At 30.9% G+C, this 15888-nt stretch overlaps 2 protein-coding genes across 3 annotated transcripts; one reads left to right on the top strand and one right to left on the bottom strand.

Moving 5' to 3' along the window:
* Window positions 1-1893: 1893 nt before the first annotated feature.
* LOC100803879 (two-component response regulator ARR12) lies at window positions 1894-8134 on the top strand. 2 transcript variants are annotated; one of them, XM_041009082.1, is made up of 7 exons: window positions 1920-2045; window positions 2325-2504; window positions 3188-3340; window positions 3983-4381; window positions 5018-5094; window positions 5181-6338; window positions 7543-8134. In XM_041009082.1, the coding sequence occupies exons 2-7, from the start codon at window positions 2369-2371 to the stop codon at window positions 7615-7617; spliced, it is 1998 nt and encodes a 665-aa protein (XP_040865016.1). In that variant the 5' UTR covers window positions 1920-2045; window positions 2325-2368; the 3' UTR covers window positions 7618-8134. The 2 variants fall into 2 exon arrangements, with proteins under 2 accessions (XP_014622044.1, XP_040865016.1); XM_014766558.2 differs by having other exon boundaries at window positions 1894-2504.
* A 524-nt stretch (window positions 8135-8658) lies between these two features.
* On the bottom strand, window positions 8659-14162 carry LOC100803347 (brassinosteroid-related acyltransferase 1). The gene is made up of 3 exons (XM_006596014.4): window positions 13724-14162; window positions 12278-12754; window positions 8659-9316 (listed from the first exon to the last, which is right to left on the bottom strand). Exons 1-3 carry the CDS (start codon window positions 14147-14149, stop codon window positions 8816-8818), a joined length of 1404 nt encoding a protein of 467 aa, XP_006596077.2. The 5' UTR covers window positions 14150-14162; the 3' UTR covers window positions 8659-8815.
* Window positions 14163-15888: the final 1726 nt, after the last annotated feature.

Raw genomic sequence — 15888 nt, 5'->3', positions numbered from 1 at the left:
ACTGTGTGAATTTTTTTGTTAATATAACAATAACGATAATTGAGATAAATGGTTTGAGTTTTTAGTATATAATTTTTGTATTGAATGTCTTATGTTTATTTGGGATTTAGGTTAAATATGAGAACAATATATAATTTTTTATAAGGACAATTGTTTTTTTATATATATTAACAAATAAAAAAATCTGGTGGATGCAATTCCCCCACATCATATAAGGTGCATCCCCTAGTGCATATAATAGAACATAAAGCACCAACATACATTACAAGACATTAAATTATTATGGAAATATTTGTTTGTATATTTAACTAATTAATCACATATATATTTTTATTTATCACTTGATCATCTTGAATTTTAATTTTCAGATTGTGGAAGTTAATTTTTCTGGATTTAATTAAAAAGGTTAAGTGATAATATGTAATGAAAAGAAAAGAACCTTCAAGAAATAAATAAATTTTCATATTGAAGAAATAAATAAATTAATAAATACTTTAAGGAGTAAAATGTTTTTATTTTGTATCAACAAACATTTGAATGGATCAAGAATAAAGTATTTATTTCATGTCATTTCACTTAATAATATACAAATTTATTTATGGCTACATTTATATTAAAAAAATACATATTAGTATATAGCTATCTAGTTCTATAATCTCTAATTAGAAATTGAATTTAATATTCCAAATTAATTAGTTCTGATCCTTTAAACATAACATTCTTAAGTTTCGGATTCGTCTTCCATTGTTTTTTTGGAAACAAAAAGAAAGCATTATGGTGAAAAAGAATATTTATTTTCTTCTTTGGGATGATTTCCATCAAATCTCAAATAAATTATAAATCCGTAATTTGAAACAATTAATTGTTGCCATTTAAGAAAATGGAAGATAAACACTAAATTATAGAAAGTGCAATATTAATAGAGATTACGAATACATAATTTTCTGTCAATTAAATACAGTTAATTTACCCTTTCTTACTAATTTGGCAATCAATGAAACCACATAAAAATAATAGGCAAAAGAGGAAAAAAAAAGTTATTGTACAACAAGTAGCGGCCGTTACTATATATATATATATATATATATATATATATATATATATATATATATATATATATATATATATATATATATATATATATATTTCTCTTCACTTAATAATTTTGGTTAAACATAGAAATTTCCTTCTTTTATTCTTCTTGAAAGACATTTTTGAACTAATCAAGTCAACATTTTGATCCTAATCAATCCAAAGAAAGAATGCAAAATTTTAAGTAATATTATATTATTATACTATTAATATTATATAATTATATATTATAATATTATTACTTATATATTTTTACTATCAATCTTAAATAACCAATATGTTTTCTCTTACATTAATTTTTAGTCTTGGTTATATGGTAGATAGGAGCGTGTTTTTCGTAACCTAATCCTACATCATATATTTAGTGACTACTTGCTTTCTTTCCTGCTTATAAGTATTTGTAAATTAAATATTAAATATACAATAATTAATAAAATATTAAAATAATTGTTTTTATTATGTTATATAATTTTTTTTCTAGATATGATTTGTAATTATTATTGTTAAAATCAATAATCTTACACAATTTATAACTAGATGATAACTTAAAATAGCTTTATAAATACTTAACATAAATTTCAAACTAAATTACGGTACTATTTCGGGTGATTTCTTAAAAAAATTAATGTTTTTTTTTAAGTAAAGGATTTAATAAGTGTTTTTGATAATAGGGGATATATGGTGCAATGTGTTTCTTGGACAACAAGATAATGCTATAATGTATCTCAAATAATTAAGGAAAGTTAGTTTGGGTAAATAACAGACAGAGAAATAATGAGAAATTAGGAAAAATCGATAATAAAGATAAGATATCTGTAATTTGGTGTCTAAATTCTAAAGGGAAAGAATCATAATGTTTCCGTTTTTCTGAGCGCGTGCACACAACGCGTCAAAATTTTCTGGGAAAATTTTGAATTGAATTGGCGATTTTCTTGTTCTAACGAGAAAGGAAGGTCCATCATCACCATCTTCCATAATAATTCGGTCAATCTTCACGTTGTTAATTCAAACTTTCACTGTACACACACACCACCACACATTTTAGTTCAAGATTCTGTATCTTTCTCATTCAACTGTGTCACACAACAGATAACACAAAAAAAAAAAACTTTTTTAATTGTTCTCTCTTTCCCTTCATCACTCCTACTTTTTCTCCCTGTCAACGATATTCTTCCTTAAAAATCTTCTTTTTCTTTCTTTCTTTCTCTTGGGGTTCTGTACGTGTTTCATAGATTCTGTTCTGGGGTTTTTGGCTTCGAGACCCTTTTGCAAGAAAATGACCGTGGTGGAGGATCATAGAATGGATGATCTCAGAGACCAGTTCCCTATTGGAATGCGTGTTCTTGCTGTTGATGATGACTCAACATGTCTCATGGTTCTGGAGACTCTGCTTAGAAGATGTCAATACCATGGTGATCTTCTTCTACTCTTGCTTTTCGTTTTTTGAATTTTGAATTTTTGATTGCATTGATTACTATATGGGAATTCTATCTTGCGCTCTTTTTCTTGGCCTAGACATTGTTATTGAAATAATGAAGGATTTTGTTTTGTAAACTTGAATTTGTCAAATTGAGGGTGTTGATTTGATTTTTCATTTGAGAGATCTTTGCATAGGATATAACTTAAGTTTTGGAAATATGTATATGTCTATGTGTATATTTATCTGTAGATATGTGAAATTATTGTCAATAGAGTTGACTCTTCTTTTTCCATCGGACTCTATTTTTCTACTTTCTGGTCTGTCAATGTTTTTATCAATCAATTAAATTAATATTTTGTTTTTCTATTTTTCTTTGATACTGTTCTGAAACGTTCGGATCAGTTAAATTAGTGACTGGACAGAATTTGCATTTTGAAGCTCCCCAATTTTCTATTTTTTTTTTCTGATTTTCTGTTGTTTCTTTGTTTTCTGATTTTCTATTTTTTCTTCCTTCGGACCCGCTCAAACATGGTTTCATTGGATGAAGGATGCAAAACTTTTCCTTTGATTGGATTTTTTTAATGAACAATACATAGATTTTGTGTTCTGGTTGTATCTGCGGTATGCAATTTTGCTCTTTCAGAATGATATTTATTTTGGCTATGGATTTTTCAGTAACCACTACTAAAAATGCAATAACGGCATTGAAGTTGTTGAGAGAAAACAAAACCATGTTTGACCTGGTAATCAGTGATGTCCACATGCCAGACATGGATGGATTTAAGCTGCTTGAGCTTGTGGGGCTTGAGATGGACCTACCAGTCATAAGTAAGTGATGATCTTGTAGTCAATCTTCTACAGTTCATCTTTCTCAGTTTTATCCACATTATTGATTAATGACATAATTACTAATGAAGTTAAACGGTTACTATGCTTATATTTTTCTGGTGTTGAGGTTTTAGTTTTTGGATTGTCTTTGTGTATGTTTTAACTAAGTATTGTTACTTCATCACTACCAAAGATTTTGTAGGATTGGGTCTAGTTTTGTAGAGCATAAAAGGTGTTTGATATGGAACTGCACCTAGTCAGTCTTCTGCAATTTATCACTGATACTAATTTTTAGCCAGCCGATCATGCTATTCTAACAACTATGTTCACAAGTCACAACTGATTGATAAACATGAAACTTTGGTATACAAATGGAAACCAAAAGCCTAACAAGTATTTAAAGTCATTCATGTATTTGACTATCACACAATTAAAAGTCTTTTGCAATTCAGCACATGCTACAAATTTTTAGCCTACAATAAATCATGCGATTCTAACAACTATTTTCAGAATCGAATGATAAATATGAAACTTTGGTAGACAAATGTAAAGTGATCTTAGGAAGATTTTCTTTTGATTATGTGTTGCAGCTTCATTTAGTGGTTTAATGAACCCTTGACATTGTTAAATGTTTGATTTCAGTGTTGTCTGTAAATGATGACCCTAAGATGGTGATGAAGGGAATTACACATGGAGCTTGTGATTATCTTCTGAAACCTGTTAGAATTGAGGAGCTACAGAACATTTGGCAGCATGTAATCAGGAGGAAGAAGATCGATTCAAAGGAGCGGAACAAAACCAGTGACCATGACAAACCTAATGCTGATAATGGCAATGGAAGAGTGTCAGCAGGAACAGGAAATTCAGATCAAAATGGAAAGCCTTCCAAAAAGAGGAAAGATCAGGATGAAGATGATGAGGAGGAGAACGAGGATGGCCATGACAATGAGGACTCATCAACTCTGAAGAAGCCTCGAGTTGTTTGGTCTGTGGAGCTGCACCGCAAGTTTGTTTCTGCTGTTAATCAACTAGGCATTGACAGTATGTTCTTCAATCTATCTATTATTGCAAAACAAGTGTTATCATATTTCTTAGAACAAATTATACTGACACCTCGTACGGTTTCTTTGAAATTCACACGATATTTCTTCCTTTTCCCTCCTACAGTAACCCCCTTAATTGTTTCAAATATAATACATTGATGCACCTATCATTGAAGAAGTGCATCACACTATGAATCCCTGTAAGGGGGTTATTGTAAAGTTAAAAAAGAAGAGGTATTCGGTCTTTTAGTGAACTATCTCTCCAGGGATTGTGAAAGATGTTCCACTAGAAATATTCTTGTTATTGCATGTGAAATTTGATGAAACAAGAGGTGTTAGTGTAATTTGCTCTATTTCTGATCAATTGCTACAAGAGGTTAATCACTAGTTGTTTCCTTTATCTTTTTTAACAAGTTTTTTATGAATATTTGGGTGGATGATAGCAATCCAATGTTGAGTTTCTTATGATATGAAATGAAAATTTTATCAAGAATTAATTTGAACTCTTAGCATAGGTGCCCTTGGGGGAAAATATAATACAATGATAATTACTTATATTTTACACCTTGCCAGAGTGTTCCAATACTAAATTATGTGACTCATGATATGATAGTGTTAATTATTTTGCTTGCAGAGGCTGTACCTAAAAAGATTCTTGACTTGATGAATGTTGAAAAGCTTACAAGGGAGAATGTGGCCAGCCACCTCCAGGTATTTTTCTCTACTTGTCTTCATTATTTTAATGTAACATGAGCCCTTTCAATTAGGGAATGTCACTGTGTTTGCAATGGTTGCAGAAATATAGGCTTTATCTGAAAAGAATTAGCTGTGTGGCGAACCGACAGGCTAATCTGGTGGCAGCCTTAGGCACTGCAGATTCATCTTATTTGAGAATGGGTTCTCTGAGTGGGGTTGGACATATGCAGACATTGACTGGTCCTCAACAGTTTCATAACAATGCTTTCAGACCCTTTCCACCTGGTGGAATGATTGGTAGATTGAATGCTTCTGTTGGTCTGAATATGCATGGGATATCTTCTTCAGAAGCTCTTCAGTTGAGTCATGCACAAAATTTAAACAAATCCATAAATGATCCACTTAAGTTCCAATCAGCCATAGCTTGTGGTAATCAAAATGGTATCCAGGGAATGCCAATGTCTATAGGCCTTGATCAATTGCAACATAATAAGGGTGTTAGTGTTGGTCCTATTCAAAACATGTCCTCCCTAATTGATGATAGACCAACTTTTGGCGTGTCAAAGAAACTCTCAGATCAAACACAAAAAGTAACAATTGGTTGCTCACCCTCTCCGGTTTTGGACATCTCAAACAATGACTTGGTATTGAAAGCAGATAGTGAAAACACACAAGGGGGCGGAGTATATGAGAATTTAACTTCAGTAGCCTCTCAGCATTCCCAATTTTCTCTCCCTTTGTTGGATCATGGTAGGTGTAGTGATATTTGGTCAAGTCCTATGCAGTCATCTGGGACAAATTCTTACCCTCCAAGTGAAACTTTGCAAGGGGGGAATCTGAGTGGTCAATCATCCATTACTTCACTGTTTAATCAATCCCATGATTCACCGACAGATATGCACTCTCAAGGACTCATTTTTACAAATAACTTGGGACAAATGAGCAATAATGTGCCATTTCAAGGCTGGGATGACAATAATCATGATAGTAATTACGATGCAAATGTTATTGGTAATTCAATAGACACTCTGATTGATCCAGAAGGCCATACTTCTATCAACTCAAACTATAATAGAAATCTGGACTTCAATTTCTGTAATCCCTTACAGATGAAGCATGATGGAATTATGGGATTGAGTGAAGAAAACTCATTGAAACAACAATATGGGTACATCATGAACCGGCAGAAGTCTCAAAACAGTAGTGCCACTAATAATCTTGGTTCATTGGAAGACTTTGCCAGTTCAATGATGAAACAGGTATTCAAATTTATGCAATTTGATATTTCTGCATTACTGTTTTAAAAATCTGATCAGTTTACCTATTTATGCATCTGTTCTGGAGTTTCTGTTTCTATGTGATTACAGAATTTTCTCAACTCTTGTTTGCGTATTGATTAAAACACGTGTAGACCTTTTGATTAGGTTGATACCATCATGGAGAAGATAATAGAAAGTTATTTATTTGACCATATTATTAACTAATAGTCTAATACCATTAAAGTTTTAAAACTTTATACATCATTCTTATCAATGTATACACTACTGTTATAAATAGGCAACATACTCTGTATGGAGGGCCTGCTAAACTCTTGTTATTTTCTGATTGAGTATTCAGTAATTAGTTGAATTAAAGGTAAAGCTACAAGTATTATTGGTTGCCATTACGGCTAATTGAGTTGGTCCACATCCATGTCAAAATGTAATGTTTTGTTTAACCATTGGTTGATTGATGACAATATAGACATTGAATATTTTATGCATCAGATAAGAACACCTGTGGATATTAGTTCCATAAGTTCGTTCATATTTCCCTTATGCTATGAGACATTAGTGGCATGATGGATATAAATCTATCTGTTCAATTTCCCTTCTAGCTACCTCAGAACTAAACAGAATTGGAGGAATTTTGTGTTCAGTGAGATGATATGTATTTTTATACGTACATCAAAGATGCTATGCTTAATTAACTTGATCATGAGCTGCTATGTTAAACTGAAGATGATTGGTTCAATGTTGAACTGTTACTGGGTATAACTCTTAAAGTTTTCATGCTAAAAATGCTGGTACTTTAGACTAACATCACCTTTTGACATGAATAATTTTTATTGAAAACAATTAGAAGGAAGAACCTTAGAGCTTGTTTGTTTAAGAATGTCCTGTGTGTTAATTCTCAGTTACAAAAATTTCACCTTGTTCTTTTATTTTTAAGAAGTTTATATACATACTGATACAAGGGATAATTGTTCTTGTTTTTATTTTCTGTTTTCACTATTTTCTGTATAAACTTGTCTTCTTGACGATGTTACATAAATGCTTGTCTATCTATGATTTGTAAAACTATTAGACTGACCTTCAAAGCTGTTTTACTATTTAACTTGTGATCCAATACTTTCTTCGTTGATCCTTTTTTGCATTTTGCACCATGACCATCTAATAATAATAACATTGTCATGTGATGCAGAAACAAGACAAGGTGAAATTCTTGGACGGGTCATACTTATGCAACAATAATTACCCGGCCGGAACATCCATGTGACACGAATTTTGGCAGTATATTTAACCATCATGTCATGCTTTGTTGATGAATTTTGTAGCGTGTCACAGGTCTTGGTTTACCACTTTTCCCAGTTTTGTCTTCTTGGTAGTATTTTTCTAGGCTTGGGTATTACTTTCAGCAAGGGCTTTCTCAATTTGTGAAAATTGCGTTGTTTATGCATGGACGGGCCCTCTAGCGCATTATGGAGTAAACCATGTTTAGTTTTGTGTAGACATGCTTTTCTAGCAATTTGTTAGTGGTCCATAGGCAAGAATAAAATAACTTTAGTGACAATAAACTCGGGGTCTTCCCTTTATGAATGCAAATAATGGCCCACGAAATAGTATTCATTTTTTTAATACATATATAGCATTCATTTATTATTTAGCAATAAACACGTTCTTGCATATGGGGGGCTTATAGCTAGAAATGCCTTTTTTGCTTATGAAGTTTGCACACGTATAGCCCATTAGAGTGTGTATAGTAGTGAAAATTTGGATAGTATGTATTTATTCTCATCATAGGAAAAAAGTTTGCACACTACGATATTCCTCTACTAATTTTCTTACTTTCTTTGTAAGGTGAGTATCAAATGCGTTTATATTTCAACACAAGGAGAAAAAAAAAACAACTTTTTGCATGGGCTAAAATCAACTTCTATTGTAAGCACTAATTTAAATAACGATATTCACTAAAAGAAAATATCATTTGTGTTAGTTATTAACATCATTCAGAAAAAAGAAAATATTTAGTTTGAAAAGTTACCTTCGCTTGTTTTTTATTTTCTGTTGTCACTTTTAAATACAAAAATTATCATTTTATTTTTAAAAGTTTGTAAGTGAATAGAAACAAAAAAATAAAAAAGTTTATTTTTTTACTATTTCCCGTGCAGACTTTTAGAAAACACAATCAAAACATAAAGTAGAAACATAAAACAAAAATAAAAATGTTGATTTTCTTGGCCGAAGTTTTCGGAAACCATGTACTAAAGTGAAATTTTAGCAAAATTGGAGTATAAAATACCCAACACATCATGTAATATGAAGATAAAGGCAAGGATTTATTGGTCTAAAAACAATAGTAGTGTATATACTATAGCTTCAGCTATTTATCTTTCCACAAGTCAACATGAAATATTTTTCTACGAGACCTCACCAACACAATTATTTATGATTAGATACATCAATAGACGTTTCCATCACGCCATGTTTAAAAAGCATTCACTAAAAGCACTTACGTTTTCCGCTTCGAAGCCAATCCTCACGTCAACGCCCTTGTTGTCACTAGGGCTTTGCATGAAATATGCAACCTGTGGCATAGGAGTGGCCAAAGGGCATGCATAGGTTGCTTTTCCACGAAAGAACTCAATGTTGTGAAAGGGCATTCTTGTCCAATCAGAGACCAAAGTTAGCTCCTTGAGTGGAGGGAGTGAAGAACATTGTTGTGGCCCATCTAGGGCATCAACGTAGGCTTTTACATAGTCATGGTTTACACTGTTCTTGGCTTCTCTTATTTTCTCAATGATGAATTCATGGCTTGTTTGTTCCAATTCTGCCACTGACATCATGATGGAGGCGAGAACGTAGGCGTTTCCACTGAAAGATTTTGGCAATGGAGGTGTCATCTTGTTCCTTATGTCCACCGCGAATTGGAGGCATACTAGCTTCTCTTTCTTCATCTCTAATGCTTTGGTCCTTGCCTATACTCAAAATGAAACAATGTATAGTTTGGACTACTCAATGGGGGAATATTATGTGGAAAATAAAACCTTTCAGTCTCAATTTATTTAAATATGTTTTTGTTTACATAAATTTAAGTTATATTTATTTTTTGTCTAAAATTTAAAATTAACCTTTTCAGTCTACGTTTTTTATAAAAATAATGTTTTAGTCTCTCTATCAAAATGTCCTGTGCCCAAGCACACTTAGAATGAATACTTCAAAAACACAAATGTAGTGTGGGTTTTGATAATAAAACTGTAAAATCAAAGTAGGTTTCATGTAACAAGTGACTTGTGATTTGTTAGACACATAAATAAAATTTCAAAGGGTGTTTGGCAAATGAACTAAAATAGTTTTTCTCCCTCAAATTATAGGAATTAAAAAGATCAACTTTTAATTTCTGAGACCCATGTAGAATGAATTCCCCCTAAATTTGAGAGACTAAAAATATTAAAGTCATTTTTTGTGTCATAAATAAATCAATTACAGTCATTTTCTCATTTTGAGATGTTTAAATTGCATTTCCTGTTCACAAAGATTAGTATGAGTTACAATTTATTTATTTTAATGTAAATAAGTATGTTAGCTAATGGTAAAACCTATAATAGACCTCCTAAAATTATTTTCCTTCTTTTGCAATTTTTAAGGTTATCAAGAGCTAATTTTAAACATTGTATTATTAATTTTAAGTAATGTTTTTAAAATCGAATCAGTGATTAAACTGACAAAGACACTGGTTCGAGGTGTACTTTTTATAGATATGTAAAATATTTAAATATTCTTTTTTATCTTAAAAGTAAAATTGAAAAAGACACATAATTTTTAATTTAGTTCAAACTAGTTCTTTGTGCAGATTTAACAACATTTTTGGACCAATCGATTAGATGCTTTATCGATTCTCACCGGTTCAGAAAAGTCTCAATTTTTTTGGAGTGTACGGATTGACCACCCACCAATTCTTAGTTGAATTGATTGAACTAGTTGATCCAGTTTTCAACACACTGATTTTAAGATTTTATTACATGAAATTATTTTAAAAATTATTCTAATGGTTTTGGAACTTTGCTCAAAAACTTGATTTCATATCAATTTTAAAATCCCAAAGTTAATAATATAGGCTCAAAACTGCTTTTTGGACAAAGGTAAAATTCATAAAGAGAGTAAATTAATCATAAGAGGCTCATTTACATTAGTGTGCATAATATATAGATGTAGATTAACCAATATAATTTTTAAAATAAAAATGAAAGTAGTATAATTTAATGATGTAAAATATATAAAAATTTAATGTTATTTAATTTTTAAAAAATTATAGATTAATTATGTTTGTGTAGGGACAAAATCAATTAATATCAAGTCAAACTAGACAAAATTAATTAATAATATTTTATAGATATTAAATGTACCAATTCAATTTTCTCATTGAAATTTCAGTCTAGCAAAGTCCAAAAAGTTCATACAATTTAAAAGTTAATTAATATTTCATCACATTGTTTTATTTGTATATATAATTTGATAATTAAATTATAAACATTGGATTATATGTCTAGAAATGTCTGGATTATTAAAATTCAGTATGAAAAAATTAGAGGGACAAAATGAAAATTTAAAATTTTAGAGAGACGAAATATATATTTTATCCGAATAAACATTAGACTTAAATTTTTTTAACTCCTTTAATATATAGCCACTTTTAATTTTTTGAAGTAAAGTTTTACCACTGTTAACTACTCATCCTACCATGTAATGACACATCACTTATACAATTTTAAGTTTAGTTATTTCAATTATATTTCTTTTTTCTTTTTTGTTTAGTTCCCCCTCTCTGTCACTCTCTCTCTCTATATATATATATTCTGACTCTTTAGGCATATCGACAATTACAACAACTAAATAAGAATTGTTGAATTCATAAACTTTATCATTTATGAAAAAGAATTATGTTACCAAATTTAACAGTATGTGTGTGAATCATTTGATATTATCACATTTTTATGCTATATATATATCAATAAATATTTAATTATATTTTAAATAGCATATTATTTGTCAAAATAAAATAATGCGATGAAGTAGAAATTAGATTTTGATTTGCATGAAATTTTATAAACTTAAAGAACTTTCAATTCAACGACTAGATTGATTAATTTCGTATTGTATAAAAAAAAGTTGTTAGTTGGTGTAAATATAAAAGTTTGACACTTGGTGTCAATTAATTATGTCTTATTATATATTTATATTGATATCCGTACATGTATGTTTATGTCTATCGATAATGTTTTTCTATGTGAGATTAAGAAGAATAGTTATTAGAGAATTCCATGGTACCCATAAAAAATTAAATGTTTTGACACTTTTTCTATACCAATAATCCAATTAGTTTTTATTTAATAAACTCGACCTCTTTCCCTTTCTTTCTCTTGATGTATCTAAACACATTCAACTATTGACCCGAAAATATTTGCACTAAAACCTTTCGATTTCTCTAAGTACCAAATGTTAGATCTAGCTTATTAATGGTTATGATTAAAATATATACTTTATGTGAATTTTATTAAATGTTACACGATTCTTTTAAATGATGATATGCGACTTTAAAATTTACTGTCATTCTCACAAGATTATATTACTTTTAATTTTCACATTTGAATCCTGAATGTTATTCAAGGATAACATTGCTCCTGGCTTGCGACTCATGACAATAAAAAGTCTTTGGTTTTGAATCTTCTGATACTTGCAAAGTCAAGTCTATACTATGTTGTTTTGTTAGGTTCGATTAGTAGTGCTTGCTTACTGTACCTTCTCAAATTTGGTGGCATAAGTTAGGGGGCAAAACAAAAGATGCATGTTAAGCTGTCATATCTTTGCCATATAATGAACTAAAAAACAAACACACAGGATTCAACAGGAACAACAACAACTGAGGCATATTAACTTACCTTCCAAAGGTGAGCCGCAAGAACCTCAAAGGTTGAGAAAGGAAGAGAACCTCTTTGCATGGAAAAGTGTTTCCTTTTCAAGTCTTCTATCATTGCACCTGAAAGATGATAGGTTTTAAGCACACACTTCTTTGGATTAGAGGTTCCTCCAATTTGCATAGGAAAGCCCTTTTGTCCACTAGCTGTTTGCATTATAAGTTGATATAAGTGATCTATTGCCATGGCCCTAGCTTGCTTAGCATTTGAACTTGAATCTGAAGGAAAATTCATAGTCCCTCTTGGGGCTTGAAGACTACCACTGAGAAGTATCCCTCTCTCATGCACTGGTTTTGGAAGCTCATCAGATCTGCTTCTTCCTTTCACAATTTCAGAATTTGAGGCCCATGCATACAAGAAGTCATAGGTTGCTGCCCCGTCAAATAACGAGTGGCTTGTTCCAATGCCAATTGAATACCCTCCACATCCAAATTTAGTAACCTATGTTTATCAAATAGTGTATTTATTTTGGGAAAGTGTCTACTTAATCAATTTAATATTTTTTTCTAATAACTTTAATGTGATAAGAGAAATAATCGTTATACCTCCTTAAGTGTATACACTAGTATAGAAAAAGAAGGCAGAGGAGTGAAAGATGTATCAGGTGAGATGATATGTTATGTAATAAGACGAAATAGATAAAAAAAAATATAGTAGGAAAAAAAAATAAAGTACATCGATCAGTCGAAGTATTGTGAATACAACATAGCATTCGGTTGAGAATTTAACCTAATTTATTGAAGGACTAAATCATTTTTGAGAAATTAATTTCTTTCAACAAATAATTTTTCATAACACAAATTTGGAGATCAAATCCTACCCACATGAGTTAATTAATAAGTATCATTGTTGATCATGTGATAAATACTACTTAGTTGTGAGGTGTGATTTGGCTGCATAGTTAAGAGACTTAGGGCACAGAAGGAAGAGGGTTTATTTTTCTTCTTTCTTGTTTCTCTATTTCTCGGAAGCTAGGTTTCCTCAAAAATGATAAGAAAGACAAGAATTAACAAAGATTAAGCAAATAAATTATAGAAACAAGAAGATCTTACGGCCCCGCTTATTGTCCAGTGTGAAGGGAACATGTCCATGTTTTTATACAACTACAAGGACAAATCCTAACTTCTGTCATACTTACAGAAAGAAAAACAAATCCCAACATTTCTTTATAACTAATTCTGGGGAGAAGAGTACTTTTCAGGGACGCAATGGAGTGATACACAAATTAGAAAAGGCAAAAATTAATCAATCAGGTAACTCAGATGGGATAAAAAAACATAGACCCTAAACAAGTTAATTTTCTTCAGTGACGACATATTTTACATTTACATATGTAACTGCTATATATTCTAGTATTTAATTGCAATTAGATATTATATTCTTCACAGATTATATATATGTTTGTCTCACCTGAGCAACAATCAGAGGCATGTTTGAGAAATTCCCATCAAAAGCTGGCTTATAAACGAGCTTCTCAAAGAATTCATTGTACTCAGAGAGGTTTCCAAGTTGTGATGTTTTAACAGAGGTTTCAGCCTCTGCCAGAACTGCACCCTGGTTGTTGCACCACAAATTGAGCTTGCCATCACTTTGATTTGGCCCAAGCCTACCTGCACTAGGATACCATAGAGTGAAGGTCTCTTCCAAGCCAGATTTCAAGTTGGAGAACACTGAATTGAGGGACAAGTCCTTCAGAGTTTGGTGAGGAAGGTTATTGTAAAAGAACACCAATTGCATGAGGTTTGGACACTGCCTATCCAAATTTGAAAGGGTCAAAACCCTCTGAGGTTGCACAAGCTTGGGATGCACAGAAACAATCCTTGAAATGGAAACCATATTTCTAGGATCATCATCATGTGGTGCAGCCATGATTAAATGGAATATATATATATATATATATGGGATAATAATATTGCTGAAACTTTATGTGCAACACTATATTTGGTTTATTTGTGATATGTGGTGAGATACATAGAAAGCAAAGGGTTACATTTATAGAGGGAGATGTGGAAGAGATAATTGGCTAGCTAGATTCTTATAAAGAACTAATTAATATAGTTTTCTAGGTAAGCATGTTGGAGATGGTTTATATTTTATACACCATGGACTAAAGGGAATAATGTCGATGCTAATTTAGTGATATAGAGGCATATCTTCTTTCTCACTACTTAATATTTTGCATGGTACTGTAGTGTTGTGTACAAAAGGAGGAATCCCGGTGTGTGGCTCCTGTAGATTGAAAGTGACCTACTACCTGTCTGTCTATGATGCTAAATTCAAGTTGATTATCTTCTGTGTGGGACCTTAATACGCTCTCTAACATAATCAGCCCTGGTTTTTGGTTGTATTTTTTGCTTTTCTGTTGTTATAAAAGTAGAGTGTATATTAAAGTCTTGCTGATAAACGGATATCTGAAAAGGAAAATGAAGGCTAAATATTTCGAATTTGATCATATGAAAGATAAATGTACTTTAAGAAAAGTCTCCCATTCATGTGATTCATGAGTATGACGAGGACCATACACAATACACTAGGCGTCTTAGGCATATGGAATAACTTCAATAGAATTTATTTTTTCAATAAGATCTACCTCAATAATACAGTAACTTGTTGTAAATCTTCTTATAGTTGAATTTGATTTCTACGTATAAAAATACTAGAATTTATTTAATTTTTTTGTATTATATAAACACTTAATGGGAAAATGGAAAATGTTTAATTAGGTTTATGATAATAACTTATAACTTTCTTATATACTTTCCTTTTATTTTCATTTAAAAAATTTCATCATAAAATTTATCAAAATAAAATTAAATAATATCTCAATTTTTTTTCCATTCGTTGTCTTAAAAATAACTATGAAAAAGTTCTCTCGTGATAAGATCATATTGAACATTAGAAATAGAAAATAATTAATGAATATAGGAATCACAATGAATTAAGTTTATTATATAATTAAGTTGAATTTAACTTGTGCATCTTAATTATTTCAGAAAATCCCTTATTTAACTACCCTCTATAATTACATATAAACTTATAAACCATTTTGCTTTTCTTTGTTAATAACCAAGTGCTTATACCAATCAAAATAGTACTCTCATAAGTTAAAAGTTAGTTCAAACTGATCAGCCTAAGTTATTTAAACAAATGCGCCCAATAAAACTAAAAAATGTCAACTCATGAAAAGAAAAATTCCTAACATACGCATGCCCCATATATACTTGCCCTATAATAACCGCAAAAAATTACTATGCGTGGATGAAAAGTGGTTATACCTTAAGGCCCACATTATTTAGGAGCTTTAGTTCGTTCCTTTCAAGATGACAAAGTCCTATAATATGTACACAAACACGGATAAAGCTCACAAAACAATGGCAACAAAGGCACCCAAGAGTTACATAGTTGAGTTTCTTAAAAATGCTGATAGGATTTGATCTCCGAGACCTTTCAAAGATTGAAAGAAAAAGTTTTTGGAAGACCAATAACAACAAAGTCTTATCTTACAAGGTCTGCTACATGGATCCCACTATGAGAATACATTGTTCTGCAAACAAAATAATTTAAAAGGCATCAAA

Source organism: Glycine max, chromosome 14, assembly GCF_000004515.6.
Source record: "Glycine max cultivar Williams 82 chromosome 14, Glycine_max_v4.0, whole genome shotgun sequence".
NCBI lineage: Eukaryota > Viridiplantae > Streptophyta > Magnoliopsida > Fabales > Fabaceae > Glycine > Glycine max.
This window is presented reverse-complemented; position numbering and strand designations above follow the sequence as displayed.

Bases quoted from the DNA above. Each gene is read 5' to 3' on its own strand.
- LOC100803879 (XM_014766558.2), top strand. From the start codon at position 2,369: ATGACCGTGGTGGAGGATCATAGAATGGATGATCTCAGAGACCAGTTC. The intron at 4,382-5,017 runs GTATGTTCTTCA...TTTTGCTTGCAG, and splicing joins TAATCAACTAGGCATTGACA to AGGCTGTACCTAAAAAGATT. The intron at 6,339-7,542 runs GTATTCAAATTT...CATGTGATGCAG, and splicing joins CCAGTTCAATGATGAAACAG to AAACAAGACAAGGTGAAATT.
- LOC100803347 (XM_006596014.4), bottom strand. From the start codon at position 14,149: ATGGTTTCCATTTCAAGGATTGTTTCTGTGCATCCCAAGCTTGTGCAA. The intron at 12,755-13,723 runs GTGAGACAAACA...TGATAAACATAG, and splicing joins TGCCTCTGATTGTTGCTCAG to GTTACTAAATTTGGATGTGG. The intron at 9,317-12,277 runs GTAAGTTAATAT...TTTTGAGTATAG, and splicing joins TTGCGGCTCACCTTTGGAAG to GCAAGGACCAAAGCATTAGA.